Source organism: Lynx canadensis, chromosome A2, assembly GCF_007474595.2.
Source record: "Lynx canadensis isolate LIC74 chromosome A2, mLynCan4.pri.v2, whole genome shotgun sequence".
Lineage (NCBI taxonomy): Eukaryota > Metazoa > Chordata > Mammalia > Carnivora > Felidae > Lynx > Lynx canadensis.
In genome coordinates this window covers 110787008-110807462 of record NC_044304.2, presented here as the reverse complement: position 1 = coordinate 110807462, position 20455 = coordinate 110787008, and the positions used below count along the sequence as shown (strand labels likewise).

Below are 20455 nucleotides of genomic sequence, written 5' to 3'. Positions count from 1 at the left end.
CAATTTTTACAGGAGCTTTGATAATTTCTTTAATTGCTTCTGCAGAAAGGGGAGTCCCAGAATTAACACTAATTTTTTCCTAAACTTAAAAAAAATGAGGACTAAAACACTGCCTTTTAAAAATCAAGACTCTTGGGGGACAATATAAATGACAACACAATACACTGACCTCTCCTGAACTGCTAGTTGGAAAAACTAACATTTTAAAAACCTCTTTTGAGCATTAAACAAATAAGTACTGCTGACTGTTCCAGTTCTAGTCATCTGAGTTTAAACCTTGCTACATCCTGATTTTGAACTGACCTCAGATAGGGGAATTATTTGGATCTGTCTCCCTCTTGTGGATAGTTTTTTTAAACAAACGTTCTGCCTTAAATCTTCCCAAAGTCTGGGTACTCAAAAACTAAATGGAGGCAAGGCTTGACTTACAGAGAACAATTAATTATAACTTGAGCGGGAGGAAGGCATACTGAGGAAATGTGAAAGTAAGTTTATTATAAAACAATATGGCATAGCTAGATCGCTTGACTAGAACCTTGTTTTTAAGCCTCAAAAACAACAGAAATAAGCATCTTTGCCAAACAATGCTCTGTTTACTTCCTCTGCAGACTGAAGGCAGAAAGATAATATGTGAATGTCAAAGCTTTACATTTGAGTCCATAATTCATTCTTTTAATTAAATGCAAACAGTTTTGACAAGTTTAATGCCACTCTTTATCAGGCTTCTTTCTGAATGACGATCAGCTAAACATGAGGGAAGAGATTCGTTTTTTACCCTGGTGCCTCTTACTTTCTCGTCCTCTATCTTTGCCTCTGAGAGGAGGAAGCTGTTGTTCTCTGCGATGCCTCTCTACTTCCTGTTCTTGCCTCTGCTGCTCCAGTTTCTGCTCCTTTTCTAGGAGTTCTTGTTGCTGTTTTATGGCTAGAAGTTCCTGTTGCAACTTGCGAGAAGAGAAAGACATGAGAGTGTGCAATTTCTTTAGGCCTTACAGTCATCACTGACCAAAATCAAACTGTTAGGAGCTTCTGGAGTTTGTTTCCGTTTAGTTTACATTTTTACTCACTTTTTCAGTAGATGACTGAAATCTAACGACAAGCAACTAATGCCACAGATGGTCTTAATGTCATATAAGCAAGTTTTTAGGTAGCTTCAGTTCCTGGGCCGCCCCACCAAAACTCGTTACCAAATTCACTGTAATCTTTAGTTCTATGAGTAGCTTTCCTTTGTACAACTGAAACATATGAAAACAGGCAAAGACAGAAATGGCCCAGAAGTCTGTTTTACCACGTCTCTCACATTATAAATAAACAACGGAAATCTTCATTTCTTATCCTGAGAAATAGTATGAAAATAATCAAATCTAAGGAATGGTGAGAAATAAGTTAATTTGGGAGAAGTCTACCTAAAACAGAATGAATGTTAAAAATTCCTAAACCTTACAGAGAAGGTTCTCAGATTAATGTAATCTATACATCCAAAATAGGCTTTGTTCTCAAAGCAGCAAACGTTCATTCATTCATCCAGCAGGCAAAAACATTCAGAATAGAGAGAGTGGTCAAAATGAAGTCACTTCCATTAAACTACTATCTGGTTGTCTGAATCCCTTGAATTCACTTCCAAACAAAGAAGAACATGAATATGAAGGCTTCTTAAAAACTGTATGGAGATGTCAGTTTTCTCTCAGGCAGAGAAAATGAATAACAGTAAATGTGCTCACTGACGAATACCTAAAGACAAGGAGTTCTACCCAGGCTCTGATATTACCAGATAAGAAATCTAGACACCTTATTAAACTAATTAAAGCCCTGGGTCCTCATATGTCAGAAAAACAATCTCCTTCACACATCATGCTCACAATGCATATGGAATTTACTGGGTAAGTTTGAACGACACTAATTTTAATGATTATTACTATATTTAGATCTCAGTCCTAATGAAGTTAGCATAATTTGCTGTTTTAGGTATCTATCTAATAGAAGTCTGAAATTTTTGTTGAAAAGTAAGAGAACAAAACCAAAAAGCTTTGTGGAATGGCATGAGAGTTACTCTGAAGCAAAAGGAAGCCAACTTTGTATGCAGACCATAATAGCCTCACCTCTCTCAGAAGGATTTGGTTACAAGCATTTCTGGTTACTCTTCATATTAAAATCTTCGCCATTTTGGCTTTGAGATACCAGTCCCTTATTGGATGTTTCTACATACTCCATTTTAAAGGAAAAGTTTATAACTTCACTTAAACTATGCCTTGAATATTAATTCTTTTAAAAATTTTTTTAATGTTTATTTATTTTTGAGACAGAGTGTGAGCAGGGGAGGGATGGAGAGAGAAGGAGACACAGAATCCGAAGCAGGCTCCAAGCTATAAGCTGTCAGCAGAGAACCCAATGCAGGGCTGGAACTCATGGACCACGAGATCATGACTTGAGCAGAAGTTGAACACCTGACCGACCTAGCCCCCCAGGCACTCCTAAATATTAACTCTTTACAGCTATTGGGAGTGGTCAAATTGATTCATTGCTTCAACCAAAGCCCCAGTGAAATTGAAATTTAATCTATTTTAGAAAACTAGAAAAATCACACAATTTAATCTCCATAGCTACTATTCATTATTGAAGACTGCAGGAATGATATTGAAAAAAAAGAGAAGGAAATAAAACATCAACCCCCAGTTTCAGATGTTCTGGACTGATACAGGACACAGAGAGGATGATGTGGTAGTTTTGATGGCAGACCAGGCAAGGCTAAAAATCCTGGAACAACCATTTACTGGCTGTGTGTCCTTCGGCAAGTTACAGTATTTCTGTCTCAGCTTATGTGGGTTGAAAAATGGGATAACAACATCTAACTCAAGAGATGTTGATGACAGAAGCCAAAGATTGATGCTAATAAAAGCTTCATGTACTATGTGTTCCTCATAAACATTAAATCCAAATGAAAGTTAAAAGCACCGATTCTTATCCTTTCCCATGAAAGAGTAAATTAAAATTTAAAAAGTTAAAAGCTTCCTAAACTCGAAAGGAAATTTAAATTAGGTCTTTAGTTTCTGAGAAAACGACTTACTACTTTAGAAAATCACTTTAAAAGGTAAATTTTCCTTTTGGCTATCTCAGAATCTTTTTCCTGTCAAGAGCCTCCTCTTTTCCTCTATTTTCCAGATGTCAGTAAACTGACTATACTACTTTGAGCTAAAGTAACAATCAGTTACTTACTTGCTACTATTGACTTGTGAGCAAAATGAAAAAATACATTACTTCAAAAACTTTCCTATGGCTCTTTACAACTACAAAATGCATCAAATATATGTGAAAAGAAGTATTTAAAGCAGCAACTTATTATTATTGTCCTGTATTCAGTGCAACGTGAGTCAGGTACCACAGTAAAATGAACTATACAGTTACCTTAAAAAGCATGGTGAAGGGCACCTGGCTGGCTCAGCTGGTAGAGAATGCGACTCTTGATCTCAGGGCTGTTGAGTTCAAGCCCCACATTTGGGGTAGAGATTATTTAATGAACAAAAGTTTAAAAAAATCCTTCACAAAAAGTATGGTGAAGAATATAAATCTTATTCATTCATCACTGTCATCCTAACATGGATGAATGGAGAAGGAAATCTAAACAACAATGTTCCAAATATTTTTCAAGGGTCAAATAGTAATGCTTTAAAGTCATTCAAAAATAATCCTGTAAACTAAATTAAGGTTTCCTATTCTACTCAATACAGTTATGAGCTACTGTTTCCACATGAGACCCAAAACAAAATCCCCACTCTTAATTTAGGGTATCTTACAGATCAATAAATTGCAAGAGTTCTTTTAAAAAATTTTTTAATGTTTATTTATTTCTGAGAGAGAGAGAGAGAGAGAAAGAGAGAGAGAGAGAGAGAGAGACAGAGTGTGAGGAGGAGAGGGGCAGACAGAGAGGGAGACACAGAATCTGAAGCAGGCTCCAGGCTCTGTCAGCGCAGAGCCTGATGCAGGGCTTGAACCCACAAACCATGAGATCATGACACATGCAGAAGTTGGACACGTAACTGACTGAGCCACCCAGGTGCCCCTAGAGTTCTTTTAGTAAAGTTCACTAGTAAAAGAAAAAAACTCATGACATTTTATACCAGATGTCAAAGGCTTTTTTGGAATATAAGATACAATAGGCTTTCCAGACTAAGGAAATATCTTAAAAAACAAAGAACACAAGGAAGAAGGTAGAACTTTTACCTTCTCAGATACTAATATTAATGTGGTAAAATTATATAACATCAACACAGATTAATTATCTATATTAATCTGACATAAATATGCTGTATCCAATATGCAAGTGAGTAATAGATCAAGCGACTTGTACAATATTATAAATATGATAGAATGTGTAATTTATTGTATTAGAAAATTAACATGTGTTTAAATCATTTTGAAGGATGTACATAATTAATTATGACAGTAATATAAAGGAGCAAATATTTATAATAAAATTCCATTTTATTATTTATTCCATAAAAATGGAATTTTATTATAAATATTTGCTCCTTTATATTACTGTCATAATAAATTAAAACTAAACATGTACTTAATCAGGACAAAATAGCCTTGTTTTAAATGTCTCTGTCAAGAATTTGAAACATTTCACAAATAAAGTTAAAGTAACATTTATCTCAAAGATACAAGAAGAAATAGATACATAGATACATGTAAAATGACTTGACAACAAAATAGTCCATCATAAAATATTCTGGGACATAGACATATTTCTCCAAGAATAATTTAAACAACTTGGGTCTCAAACTGTCAACTACATCCAAAATTCTTTTAATAAATTTTTATCTGTGGTCTAATGAACTTATATAAAAATGTTGAAAATATTTGCCCAGGTTTCTTCAAATATAATTCTACTGAGCTTTTTCTGTCATTATTTTGAATGAATATTATAGGGTCTTCTTCGTAGGGAAAATACTCAGAACATCTACTTATAGGGAGGTGGTTGGGAGGATGGGGGAAAATAGCTGATGGGGGTTAAGGAGTGCATGTGCTGTCATGAGCACCGGGTGATGTATGGAAGTGTTGAATCACTATATTGTACACCTAATACCAATATTACACTGTATGTTAACTAACTGGAATTTACATAAAAGCTTAAAAAAAAAAAAAGAATATCCACTTATAGACGAAAAAAACCCAAAACAACACAAGTCTCTCTCTTCACATAAAGTGACTAATTTATCCTTTCTGATAAATAGATTATGCAGATTCTTTAAAGATATAAAATGAAGGGGCGCCTCAGTGGGTCAGTCGGTTGAGCATCCAACTCTTGATTTTGGCTCAGGTCATGATCCTAGGGTCATGGGATTGAGCTCCTCTGTGCTGAGCATGGAGCTTGCTTGAGATTCTCTCTCTTTCTCCTTTTGTCCTTCTCACCCACTCACTCATGTGCTCTTTCTCAAAAATAAATAAATAAATAAATAAATAAATAAATAAATACATACATACACACACACACACACACACACACACACACACACACACAATGGATCTTCCCAGGGTCATTCATGATTCTCCTTGGCGGAGAATAGATAAGTGGGGCAAATGAACAAAATCACATACCAGAGAATAAACAGAAGGTAAGAATCACTATTTCCCACCATTGATGCTGTAAACTAATGGATGAGAGTAGTGGAGGTCCCTCCAAGAAGCAAAGCAGGTTTTTCATCAGCACTCTTACTACTTACCCAAGGTTTTCACCAGTAAAATCACAATTTCCTCCAAGCCATACCTCCATGTCTTAAACATTCCTCCTCTCCCCACCCCAGTGCTCCTTCTTATGCTCATGTCATGCTGCAGGCTTCTGGAGTGAAAAGGTCAGAGGCAAAGAAACATTTGCTACCTTGATGTGCTCCTGAAGCTGAGCCTGGTGCTGCCGTGTCAAGTTCTCATGCTGTTTCTGAAACTCTGCAATCAGGAGTTGCTTCTGGATTTGCTGCTGTTGCTGGATAAGGAGTAATTCTTGCTGCAGTTGCTTTTCACGGACAACAGGATCCACCACAGGCATCATCATCCTGAGGTCTGTCCTCAGGTCTAAAGGTGAGATGGGCTCCAGGCCCACAGGAACCTCTGATTTCACATCCACTAGAGAAACAGGGGGAAAAAAGGGGCGGGGGTAGGGGGCATGACAGAGGATAAGAAATTAGCACAGTGACTTGGAAACAAACAAAAAATAAAAGAGATTATACCCTACAACAAACTTTAGGTCAACTACTGTAGTCATTTTTTACGACGATGGTAAGTCTTTTGTATATTAGTTTTGATAAAAAATGGACCCTATGCTCATTTTCAACCACCAATACCCCTTCATGAATCTTCTAAATTTCTCTTTTCAAGGAGATGAATCAAAACAAAACAAAACACCAAAAAGATGAATCTAATCATTTACTGGTATATAAGTCATTCATAAAACCTATTCTACTTGATCAGTTATGCAAGTCAGGTAAACTTAGGACAAAAAAATGCAACTCTGTTGAGAAGGTGCCAGGTTTTAACACAGAAGTATCACAACTCAATTTCTACACTTGCAAACATTTTGGTTTGTAATTAGAATCAGAAGATATATTCTAAGATATACTCCTTAAGAATTAAGGAATTCCTGGGGTGCCTGGTTGGCTCAGTCAGTTTAGCTTCCTACTCTTGATTTTGGCTCAGGTCATGATCTCACGGTCATGAAATCAAGCCCTGCTTCAGGCACATGCTAGCCGTAGAGCTTGCTTAAGATTCTCTCTCTCCCTGTCTCTCTGCCCCTTTCCCCTACTTGTGCTCTTTCTCTCCCAAATAAATAAATAAACAAATAAACAAACAAATAAATAAAGGAATTCCTTAAGAATTAAAGCCTTTTAGCAAGGTATCTGTAGGGCTATGGGACCTAACAAAGAAAACGACAGATCTGCATGCTAAAATCTTGAAAATGATGAGTAGGTTAGCTAACCAACCACAACAATGGTCCCAGGTCCAAACATCAAGGAGTGAAAGTAGCCAACTTTCTATGTACTGTTCTTAAAATGATAATATTTCAGTTACCTTATTCCTAAAATGAGCAAGGCAGAAAAATGGTGAGGAAGCCTAAAACAAATCAAACCACTAGAGGAAGAAGATTTGGAGAATAATTATAGGACATTTAAATTTTAAATATCTAAAATAAATTAGACAATGCATAACAATTCATATTATATATACACACACACACACACACACACACACACACACACACACACACACACACATATAATTCTACTCCTGATAGATAACTTGTAGGATGGAAGGCATAAGCACAAAAGCTCATAGACAAGGAAGACAGGCAGTAACAACATGGAACTATTAAAAGGACTAAATGGAATAATCCACTCCAAGGACTTAAAACATATAGTACATTTCTCAATAAATGCTCTGAGTTTTTTAAGTTATATAAAAATTGAAATTTCCTGCATATGAAACTAGATGATACTGTGTGGCTCACAAAACAAAAATATTAAGAACGAGTATGCAAATAAAATTGCATGTGATTTCCATTTAGTACTAGAAAATAAAAACACTAAAACTTCTAGAAAAATGGAAAAAGGAAAAAGAAAATAAAGGAATATAAATGAGCAATTTTAAAAAATTTATCTTTACCAGTAAAGAAATATAAATTTTAAGTGAAAGTAAGCCATTGTTTTCTAAACATTAAATATCATCTATATGATTCATGCATTTGCCTGTGTGTGTATATAATGGCCCATTGTATGGTGTAAGCATAATACCAAGTAGACAATTATGTATTGCAAGTGGCACTACCAAATAGCTTAAAACTTCTAAAAAATAATTTGGTGATATGTAGGAAGAGGTATTAAGTATTTTACCATTTGATTCAGGTTTGCCAACTGTAGGAAGATATCTTAAGGAAACAATAGTAACAGGAAAAAACAGTTCAATGTCATACTATTTATTGAAGTATTATTATTTTAATTAAAATCACCAACTACAAGGAAATGTCTAAATGAAATATGTCACATCCATATGGTGGAAAAATACACAATCATTAAATCATGGGAACATGAAAAATGCTATTACAACATTAAGTGAAGAAACAGTAATAGAAGTGACACATACCCTATGATAGCTCTTTAAATAAATATCGTTTAAGTCAATATACATTTATTGAGAACCTTAAATTCTCAGGTTTGATGCTAGATGCTGGACTCAGCAGTAGAGCAAAAATGACAAAAATTCCAACCCTCCCAGAGCATTGGGTTCTTAACTGTATTAGTCTCTGAATTCGTGTACCAAAGACTGGTGAGGTACAGAAGATAGTTGTATCTGGGGTGGAAATAGGAATAATTTTCCCTTTCTTACTTTTCTGTATTTTTCCAAATTGCATTTAATGCTCTGACTACTACTGTAAGTAACTTACATCTGTAGATTCCAGGTTGGGAACTACAAAGTTTATATTCTATGTGGATTTAAGAGCTATTTTCATTGAGTCAAGAAAAGCTAACAGAAATCTTGTTTGTAGAAGTTAAGGCTGCAAATACTGAATGAAACATTAATGCCCTTACTTGTCACTTGAATTGCACGTACAAGGCAGGTGGGTGAGGTGGAAGGGGGGCTGGTATCAATCTTGGGTTGCTAACACTGGTCATTTTTCAGTGTATTGATCAGAAGCTTGTGTTGATGATGCTACATATGTCACTTTAATGAAAATGGTAAAACAGTTTATTAATGAACCATTGTTTGGTGGACAATGTCTTCTAAAACACTGATGTTTATGAAAGGAAAGATAGTAATTGTGACGAGTTGGGGACTAAATGAGGATAGTGGCCTCTAAAATCTCTTCGTTGCAGTACCTGCTATAGAACTTTCAATCAAGACTCTGGAGTAACATGAGATTTTGAACATTAATTTATAGAGTTGGCATAATTCCAACCAAAAGCAATGACTGTTAATGACGTATTTCATTTTTGCATTAAAAAGGCCAAACTACAGCCCCCAGTGTTTACATGGAAATCCCAATAAACAAAGGTCAGAATTTAACCCTATAAAGACAAAATGTAGAATTTCAAAAGACACTGGCCTCCCTCCTTGTTGGCATTCTTCTTATCCATAAATTGTGATCATCGAATCTCTAAAAAAAAAAAAAACAAAACAAACCCTTCCCACAAAAAAAGATAAGGGAAAGAAGTCCCAGAACTCTCCAAAACAGCTATTGTCAACCTCAAAGGGTAATTTGACTTCTTAACCTGCTATCCCAACAGAAATGATTGTGTCTAACTGCTTGCCTTTGTTCAGAGACTAATCACTAAATTGTGAAAAATCACCCTCAACTTAGAAAAACTGCTCTTGATTATAAATAATTGCCCAAGACTGAGAGAAAGCGGCAAGCAAGATCCCAGTCTTTCATCCAATTTATTCAGCAGCAATCCACATTCCATTTGTCTAGACTAAATATAGCAGCGTTTATACAAGAAATCAATAGTGCTTGCAGAGAGGAGAGCAAAGGCATGAATATTTCATCAAACTCAGAGAGAAATGGCAATCAGCAAACTGATGGTTCTGTGTAGGTCATCTTTGGCCTGCTGGATTAGTTCTGTTCCTTGGACAATAGCTCATCTCTGGCTAATCGTAATCATATCATAAGCATTCTTTCTATTTTTAACATTAATTGTATTGTGGGTGACAAAGACTCATCGTATTCCAAAAGAAATGATGGATTTTTCTTAGAGCTTCTGTGACAGGCTAATAAGCCTCTCCAGGAGCAATAATAGTAACACAATACTAGGGCTGAGTTTCAACAAGTTACAGTCACTTTCATATCACAGAATGTGAAAGAAAGGGCATTGTCCACAGCTGCTATATTATCATAATTAGAAATAACCAACTTACAAGAAAAAAAATTAATAACCAATTTTAACAATGAGGAAATGGAATCATCTCTATTCATAACATTTCTTGCATAGGAGCATACAAATTCCTTACAAATTACTTAGAACAGGTGCCAGTAGTACATAAGTTAGAAGGAAGTTGATGGAACAAATTGTAGTTATTAGTAGCACTAGTTATAAACAAATGTTTTTTTTTAACAGACCTCAATTACTTTAGCTCAAGACTTCATGCTTTATTCGGACTCACTACGTTTGTCTGAGATTTCAAACACATGCCAACACAAATATATGTTATATTATATTTATATTATTAATTCTAATACCACATGCCCAGTCAGAACATTTCCACATATATATTAACTAGTCTTAATTACCACTTTACAAAGCCCTTGTCATTCTTTCTCCAGTGTCTTTCTTAATTGTTTCTTTGATAGTTATTTATTCTTCTTTTAGCATTAATCAACTCATGAACTTTTCTTTTAGAAACTGTTTTTAGTTTTTAATGAACATGGAAACAAAAAAGCTCCCATTTCAAAATTTCAGATCATGTAGATGTATATAACAATCACATCTATTTAAGCAACATATATACCCTGTTTATACTTGTAACTAAATTTCTTTGACAAATATATTTTTTAAACTATTAAAGTACTAATTCAGAGTTCAGAGAATAATCTAGTAGCCATGGAGTGTTTCATTCTTCACCATAGATACTGTTGTTATTTACAGCACAGGTTAAGTAGAGAGAATTTTTGTATGTTCATAAACAGAAATCTTTGGTTTCTCTTTATCTTATAAACAAGAATCCATTCTTTTAAAGAATGTTTTAAGTGAACAACTTGCAAACCCCACAGATGGAAAAATTCTACGGACACACAATTTTGGCCATTTACAACAATCACAACTATGGCTGCAGCCTGTTGATGCTGTTCCTCTGGTAAGATCTCAAAGCAGTAGACTGCAAACTTCAGGTTTTTACAAAAAAATGGCATCGGCACAGACTCACCACCAATTTGTATGTGTCAGTTTAGCTAAAAGTTAAAACTTGCAAAAATGTAATAAACATTAGGACCCTGTTTATTTCAGTTAATGTTCATATACAGCAACTGCAACTCAGAATACAACGTCACCAATGCAGACCTGTACAGCCAGTGTACGTGAAAATTAAGTTCTCTATACCAAGGAAATGGTTGTCCACAACCACTGGCAAGTGGACATACGAACTACAATTTCTAGATCTGGGGAGAACCAAATGTTGCTTGGACTATCTGATCAGCTAACATAAGCAGTTTTCTTCGTGAGCCTTCTTGAAAAGCTATTGAAGAGGTCTTGGGGATGGGTGGAAGGCAATCAAAAAGTAGCTCATTATAGTCTCTGCCCTAACTACAGCACTGTATGTCAATCTCACCTTGAGGAATCTTCAAGAGTTTACTCTGCAATGGAGGATAGATTCTAGCTTCACTACCACTTCCTTGTCATTGGTTATTTTCATCACTGAAGAGAGTTTTTCGGATAGAATACATGGGTTTTGGGAAATAAATATAAGAACTCAAATCTTTTTCTTCCTTCAACTCCACGAAGTTGATTTAAGCCCATTTAAACTACCTTGATATTTCCTTTTCTGATACCTGACTATCACCTGCCACCCCACCCTTCTAAGAGTCTCTTGGAACTAAACATATACAACTTTGTAATTTTATTTACATTTTTACTCCTTATCTCCTGTTGGCTACATCAGAGCATAAAGCTATCTAAGGACAGGGCCCTGTCTGATGCTTGTTTGAATCTTTTCTCTCTAGTCCTTTATCTCATAAGTATACTACAGCACAAATTCTTAAGTATTATACTATCTAAAGAAAGTATCAGATATTGCACAGGGCTGTATGTATCTAAAACAACATTATAGTCATTGCTTTTATGTATCACCAAGCTGACATATCATTTTGCATTAACTCCTTTATTCAGCAAATATTTGTGAAGCCATATTTAATAACAAAATAGTTTTTAGTCAATAAGTAGGGAAAGCCTTCAGAGAACTCATATTTTGATGCAGAAGATCAACCCATAAACTTATTTAGAAAACATGACACATTAAAGGCAATGATGTTGGTGTTCCAGAATCCCAGCTGGGTCCCCTTCTATTTTCTCGCCAGGACTCTCCATGGTGATCTCTTCCATTCCCAGGACTATTTGCTTCCTATATGGTAACAATTCTATCTCCAACCTAAACATCTATTCCAAACTTGCAACCCAAATGTATAACTACTATCAGCAATCTCCACTTAACTAATACTACTCTTTCTCCAGCACCTCTGGTCTCAGTTATTGCAACAAGAGACAACTGAAGTGTCCCTTTTATTACCCATATCCAATTGACAGAAATGATCTTTTCTACACTCAAATACTTTTTGTATCCATTAAGATCTCTCCACTACCACTGCCTGTTTTACTAAAGCAGTCCTCTGTCACGAAAACCAATCAACAAACCCCAATCTTTTTTTTTCTTAAATGTTTTTTTATTTTTGAGGGAGACAGACGATGAACAGGGGAGGAGCAGAGAGATAGGGAGACACAGAATCAGAAGCAGGCTCCAGGCTCCAAGCTGGCAGCACAGAGCCCAACGCGGGGCTCGAGCTCACAAACTACGAGATCATGACCTGAGCCGAAGTCGGACGCTTAACCCACTGAGCCACCCAGGTGCCCCAGAACCCAATCTTTAACAGAGCTGGCCTGTCCCTCCATGGCGTGCTTTCTGCCTGTGTTTCCAGCCTCAATACCACCTACTTTCCCTTCACGTGAGTCATATTGATCTTGCAATTCCTTAAACACACCATGCTCTCCTAAGTTTCAGAGATGTCTCATAAACATTATCACTTCCTAAAACCCAATCCCACCCCATTTTTCTACACTGATTCTTATTTATCCTTCATATAATAAAAATGACTTGCTCTAGGATGTCCTTCTGAGTTTTATTGCATTTTCCTATTAAATTCTTCAATTCTTTTCATAACATTAGCCTCCCTTCACCATTATCCTAAGTTCCATGAGAAAAAAGGAGTATATTTTCAGTGCCTAGCACAGCATAAAAATATAGTAATGCCTTAATGCATAGCTGGAATGAATGAAAAAATAAATGAATAAATGATAGTCATGGGAATCACATGGGTATAAAATCAGAAACACTGCATGTATGCACATGTATCCACATGCCCAAGTAAAATCCTAAAACAATTACTTATTAGGTCTTTTTGACTTCTCAAACTTCAGATAAATATTATTTGACTGCTTAAATAATTGATAACTGAATGAATTTCCATTAATAGTGAATAAGTATTTGTAAAAAAAAAATGATCTCAGATATTTTTCTACCTAATGTGTCATTTCACATTTCCCATGTCATAATCTACTCTTTTTTTTTTTTTAACATTTATTTATTTTTGAGAGACAGAGACAGAGCATGAGCAGGGGAAGGGCAGAGAGAGAGTGAAACACAGAATCTGGAAGCAGGCTCCAGGCTCTGAGCTGTCAGCACCGAGCCCGACATGGGGCTTGAACTCACGAATCACGAGATCATCACCTAGGCCGAAGACGGACACCCAAACGACGAAGCCATCCAGGCACCCCTCCCATGTCACAATGTACTCTTAAAATTCAGTGCGCTGACAGGTAATAATCACCAAAGTGGGGTGGGAACACTGAGTAAAATAAAATATATCCATTTATGCTGTTTGTCTCAACAGAGATCACCAAGAACAGGACACAGTGCTAAATTATTGAAACAATAAGGCCTAATTTGTAAAGGATTATTCCAGATTATATTATTAGAAAATGAGGCAAGGAGCACCCAGGTGCCTCAGTGGGTTAAACATCCAACTAGTGATATCGGCTCAGGTCATGATATCAGTGTTCATGGGATTCAGCTCTTCGCGGGGCTCTGTGCTTACCGCACAGAGCCTGCTTGGGATTCTCTCTCTCTCTCTCTCTCTCTCTCTCTCTCTCTCTCTCTGTCTCTCTCTCTCTCTTTCCCTCTCTCTCTCTCTCTCTGCCCCTCCACCACTTACACCCTCTCTCTATCATTTAATAAACTTAAAAAAAAAAGAAAATTAGGCCAAAACAGATAAACTGTAAGCTAAGAATTTTCTGGTCTCCAGGTTGAAAAATGAAGAATGAAATTACTAAATGTAAATAGAAAAGAATAAATCCTTCTTTAATAAAGGTAAATAAAGAATAAATAAGTTATTTTATCAAAATTCTTCAATGCTTTCTCCAAAATAACCAATAACTGACTTTATAAAAATACTGAACACCTTTAATTGAAAGCTTTTCATTGAAATGTATAGTGTTATTTCTGTCTTAGAAAGCACATTTTCTCTGAAAAAGGAAATTAATAAATGTGGCTGTACCTAACATTAAAATTGGGAAATGGGAAAACAAATAATACATCCTCAGTCTGATGACAAAGCTGCCCAAACTTCACTTTAGTAGTACAATATTCTTAGCTGATTTTCCAGTTACTACTTATAATAGCATCATCATGAAATAAAAAAGAATTAGGAAATTATCAAACATGAAAAGAATAATTTTCAAAACAAGAATTATTTAAGTTGATTATTCCGGAAATACACTTCTCCCTCAAAGTGATTCTGTTCAAGTTATACGTGTCTTTAGTTTCTTAAAGTGCACTAATACACGGCATAAATGAAAAGAAAATACACGCAAGAAGCAATCTGGGCTTTGATTTACTATTCTCTTATTTCCCAGGGGTCTGAACAGGAAACAAAAATAACCACAAATGACTAAAATTTCAGTAGGCCTTGAAATATCAACATTTAAGTTAACGAAAGCTAACTTTTTAATCAAAGCCTTACTATTTTGATTTACTTAATTCAAATTCCCTCTCTGCAAATATGCTTTTGAATTAAGCAGTCATAACAAACCATAACACAAACACGAATTGCCAACTCATTTGTAATACCCACTTAGTTCTAAACTATCGCAGTGTTTCCTAGTTCCTCACTATTCGAGAACCCAGTAAAAGCTTCATTGAGCTTCTTGCAGTAGGGAAACTAGATCAAGCCAATTTATGGGACTTCAAGGTAATAGGAGCTAAGAACCTAATCCATATTATTTTGTAATTTGAGATAAAAATTTAACTTGACATAATGGTACCTGTAAATGAAACCTTCAGTAGATGAGAAATTTTAGTGTTTCTCAAAATAGAAAACATAAGTGTTAATCTATGAAGTTATTTATCTAGCCACATATAGCACTCATCATCTGGGAAGAGCAAACTGACTTGTGTAAGAATTTCTGTGAAAGTGCGACAAATGGTTTCCTTCTCCATTTTTCTTCCTACAACCTGTAAGTTCTTCTAGGTTACAATCACTAAATTATAACTACTTGCAAATGGCTAACAATACTTCCTTCTGCTTATGAAAACCTAATATTTGAAGCAGCAGATTCCCTTGTAACCCTGTATTCCAGTTCATCATTTGACACATAAAATAAACTTAATAAGTAAGTTTAAGGTTAGTGAATATTGATTGACTAAATTAGCTCTCTTGGCAGATACCCATCTCCAACAACATTCTTCGTGTCCAAATCATATTTGTTTCTTCAGAAAACAGACTTTTTTCCAAGGGTGCGTTCCCACTCTTCTATCAGGAACCCTTGTCAGTGGAAGTATGTAACTATGTTCTTTTTTGATGAGAAAAAGAGCTTTTGTGTGTTCTTGTATCCTGCCAGCAAAAAACAAATACCTTTGACCAGAAAAAAATTTTCAATCTTTCCTGAGAGCTTCAATGCTTAATATACTCAAGACAAGAACATAATAAAAGTAGGAGGAGGAAAAGAGCAGAGATGCTACCAGGTATGATGCTTCCCTCCTTTTCCTCTTTGATTCAAACCATGTCCTTTATATCTACCCTCTAATCTTCAATCCTACAGGATGGAAACGGGATCTCCACCAATGCACTTTTTTTTTTCCTTCTCCAGATCTGGGTTGTTTGTGAAGTTCTAAGGAAATCTTTATTACAAACCAAAAAGTCTTAAAGTCCCACTAAAACCTTCTAATATAGGATTGTACTGACTTTTAAAAACATTTCTTTAAACAGCTGACACTTTCTTCAAATAAAACATTATGAACAGCCCCAACATATAAAACCAGGACGAGCCCAACTCTTCAGGAGGAACTGATGTCCTACCCACTAACTTCCGCTCTGGCTCCTTCCCCTGGAAATCCAGATTCCATGGAATTCAGTTTGAAAATCACTGCATTATTTCTTTATTTGCTAAATTCAAATCAGAGACAGATTACATTACTGCTCTTTCAAAGAACATGCATTACTATTTTGTGGAATTGTGGGAATTTAGAATTTTTGAATTGGAAATAATAAAGTTCCACTTTGTACACACAATTTGGGAGAAAAGTAAATGCTAAAAAATAAAAATTCATCTAACATTGCATAATTTCAAATCTAGCCAGACAAATGCATTGGCACCTGTGTTTATGTTATTGCCACATGGTGGCACCACTTTTGCTCACAAGTAGAAATACCCACTATCCTTTGTCAGGAAGCACTTTGAATATGTGAGTTTTAAAATAATTATGCAAGCTTGGAATTATGCAAAGTTTTCAGGGCTTGAGCATTCTAATAAAATGTGACTTCCCTATGCGGATTCTAAATCTGGCTTTCTAAACTTGGTTAAGAACAAAGATACCATAATGTTAGTCAGTCTGGAGAGTTGCTTTCTTTTAATTTAAATTACGAAGCCAACACCAATACCAGTGCTTATTATGTGCCAAACACTGTTCTGAATGTTTTACAAAATAAATGTTAATTCATTTACTCTTTTGTACAACACTATATGAGGTTGTAATATCCGGTCACCAATGGGGCAGACATGATTATGGTCCTTAGTCACAGATGACGAAATGGAGGCCACGGAGAAACTTGGCCAAAGTCACATGGCTACTAACTGGTACAACGCGAATGAGAAGAGACATCATTCACTTCCAGGGTCCAGGATCTTAGCCACTTCACTCTTACTTGTGAGTTCTACAAAACAGGTAACCAATTTAATTTCTATGCAGTTTATGTTGGCATAAACCTTGATATAAGGAGACTGAAAACTTTTTTGTTAAAACAATATCATATATTTTACAGGGTGCATGGGTGGCCCAGTCGGTGGAGCGTCCAACTCTTGATTTCTACTCAGGTCATGATCCCGGGGTCGTGGGATTGAGCCTTGCACCAGGTTCCACACTGAGCATGGAGCCTGCTTAAGGTTCTCGTTCTCTTTCTCTCTCTCTCTCTTTCTCTCCCCCTCTGCCTCTCTTCCCTGTTTGTACTCTCTCTCTAAAAAATAAATAAATAAACAAAAAAACCCAATATCATATATTTTTATTTTTAACAGTAAAGAGAACCATTTACTTGTAATTGCCAATATATACAAAGGAGAGATTTGTAGAACACATTTATGCATATTTTGACACATTTGTGTATTTTCAGGTGAGTTCAAAGCATCCTTCTCAACACCTGTGTTCCAAAGCTTTTCTAAGAAATAATTCTGTATTTAGGAAGTGCAAATTTGGTATTTCATCATTCTCTTTTAGCTATAGAAAGTTCTGTTGAGTCTAGACAATTTTTTTATTTCATCTTACTTTCCAATCTTACTAACTCACAGGTAAAGACTGCCTCATAATGAAGTTATCCTTAGTATTTGATTAACTAAATCCCATTGGATTGTATCAGAGGTATAGACACTGACTTATAATTAACTATAAATAGTGTTAATGAGATTTAAATGTGTTGTTCATAAATTTCTAGATTACTTTTTTAATTGAAGTAAGTAGTAACAAAAAGGAAGAGGCAGCTGTTTTTTTGACAGTGTGAGAATAGATTTGACAGGATAGACTGTGGTGGTTTATTTTTTGTGATTTTGGAGTTTTTTTGGCGTATGAGTCCCTGTGCATTATGAGGGATGATCTCTAGCCATTAAGGCACAACTTAGATGATAAGTGTAAGGATCTACCTCAAAGAAGGGCTGAAGTTGTCAGAAAATTATGATTAAAAAAAAAAAAAAATATATATATATATATATATATATATATATATATAAATACAAATCAATCTGTATCTGTGCATTAACTAAAGACCTTCAGAATCTGGCATAAGAAAATGTAATAATTTTTCTCTGTGGTTGGTGTTTAATTAGATGTCATTAAAATTTCTATTTCTGGTAGAACTCATAGTATCTGTTTATAGGAATGGCCTGTATTCAGAGAACTGTCAGCATTATAGAACAGAAGTTTCTCAACATTTTAAGCACAGCTTTGAGATGATCAGTCTACAACTTGAAGTGGTACATTTTGTACAAACAAAGTATAAGAAGTTACTTAAAGTATTAAAAATAAACAGGATTCTCTAGAGCTGGGGTCAGCAAACTATAGCTCATGGGCCAAACCCAGACTGCCTTCGTTCTTCTTTACCACCTACAACCTAAGAATGACTTTCACATTCTTGAATGGTAAAAAAAAAAAAAAAAAAAAAAAAAAAAAAAAAAAGTGAAAATTATTTGGAATTCAAATTTCAGTGTTCATAAACAAAGCTTCATTGGAACATAGTCTATCTTATTCATTTACATATACTGTATGGCGGCATTTAAGTTATAAAGTCAGAGTTAAGTGCCACAGAGACAGTATGGTCTGCAAAACCTAAAATACTTACTATCTGACCCTGACATTAAAAAGTCTGTCAGGGGCGCCTGGGTGGTGCAGTCGGTTGAGCGTCCGACTTCAGCCAGGTCACGATCTCGCGGTCCGTGAGTTCGAGCCCCGCGTCAGGCTCTGGGCTGATGGCTCAGAGCCTGGAGCCTGTTTCCGATTCTGTGTCTCCCTCTCTCTCTGCCCCTCCCCCGTTCATGCTCTGTCTCTCTTTGTCCCCAAAATAAATAAACGTTGAAACAAAAAAAAAAAAAAAAAAAAGTCTGTCAAACCTACTGCAGAGGATCTACAGCCAATATTTTATTTTCACACAGTGATGTTTCCCTATGAAACAAATTTCCCTATGAAATCAAATTTCTAAGCCACCTCTCTTCTCTACCCTACTTAATTAGAAAGTAGAATATACTGACAAGATGACCATATAAAAAAAGCTCTAAGTATTTTCATTGGATTGATATATTAGTTTTAGGATTTGTTGCTTGCTTCTCACATTAAGCAATTAACTGGAAAACAAAAATAGAAACAAATATGATGGCATTTTTAAGTTTATTTATCTATTTTGAGAGAGAGAGAGAGAGAGAGAGAGAGAGAGAGAGAGAGAATCCCAAGCAGCCTCTGTATTGACAGTGTAGAGCCTGACGTGGGGTTCGAACTTATGAACCGTGAGATCATGACCTAAGCCAAAACCAAGAGTCAGATGCTTATTAACCAAATGACCCACCCAGGTGCCCCAAACATGATGGCATTTTTAAGTGACCAATATATGTTGAGCACTAGTTACAATTTTTGCATGAATGTTTTTCATTTCATATAGTAGCCTTGTCATTATCCCCATTTTACAGGTTATAGTAAGGAATACTAGATAGGTTTGAGTTAATTTTTGCAAGATCACATCTACAACATCATTCCTTAGGTGCTATTTTATCTTGCTTACTTAAATTTGTGGTAAATATTAATTTAGAATGAAGTTAAATGAAAGTCACTTTATCATATTCTATATTAAACAATTCAGGTAGGTTCTCCTTCTAATTTTTCTCCCTTCCATGAGGCAGAGATAACATACCCCGCATTAAGCTAGATCTAAAACAAATATTTGTTCAACTGAAATCTCTTTTAATAAAATAAAGAACATAGACTGCTCCCATCTAGGTAGCAGTTGTGATATAAATATATATATATATATATATATATATATATATATACGTATATGCACACATATACATATATTTAAAAGAGCTGTACATTTTATAGAAGTCAACAGATGAATGAATTTAGGAAAGGAATGTTTAGAAATTACAGGATATTGTGTTTATTTGACATTAAAATTTTTGTTAATAATGTGAGGGTTGGTTTAGTTTGTACTGAGTATTTTAAAACCTTGAGGTTTTAAAGAAACATCACGTGTACCTCAAAGCTACAATAATACTACTACAAGGTTGGCTATTATGCCCTAGTGATAGATCTGTAGCCAAACCACTAAAGAAATTTGGTGCCTCAAACAAAATAGCCCTAGTAGTTAGCGTTGTAAGGGGGGGAGGGAAACTTACGGAAAAAAATAGTTACTCAAATGTTCTTCCAGATATTAACGTAATTTTAAATTAATGTAACCCAAGATCATAGGAAATACATTGCTAATCATAGAGCTTAGCAAAGCCATTCTGAATCCAATGGTTTCAATTTTATTTTCCACAGAATTCATGACATAACGTAGATCAGACTGGTAGAAGAGATTCAGCAGCTTGAGAACTCATTTGTTAAACAAAAATTTAAGTTCTAGTTTTAAAAAAGTGATTTAAATCAATGGTTTGCAATTTGTAATCCTTGAAAGGAATTT

The 20455-nt window shown here is 35.3% G+C and overlaps 1 protein-coding gene across 8 annotated transcripts in view; it reads right to left on the bottom strand.

Moving 5' to 3' along the window:
• The window catches only part of HDAC9 (histone deacetylase 9), a 741574-nt gene that overhangs the window by 438636 nt on the left and 282483 nt on the right, over positions 1-20455 (bottom strand). For 3 of the 8 annotated variants that reach the window (XM_032592422.1, XM_030308056.2, XM_030308060.2), the window contains exons 3-4: positions 5876-6117; positions 791-941 (exon numbers count right to left, since the gene is read on the bottom strand). In XM_032592422.1, coding sequence (XP_032448313.1) covers positions 791-941; positions 5876-6117 — 393 coding nt within the window. Of the gene's footprint in view, positions 1-775; positions 942-5875; positions 6118-20455 lie in introns of all 8 variants that reach the window. The other 5 variants (XM_030308055.2, XM_030308059.2, XM_030308057.2 and 2 more) reach the window with 3 other exon arrangements.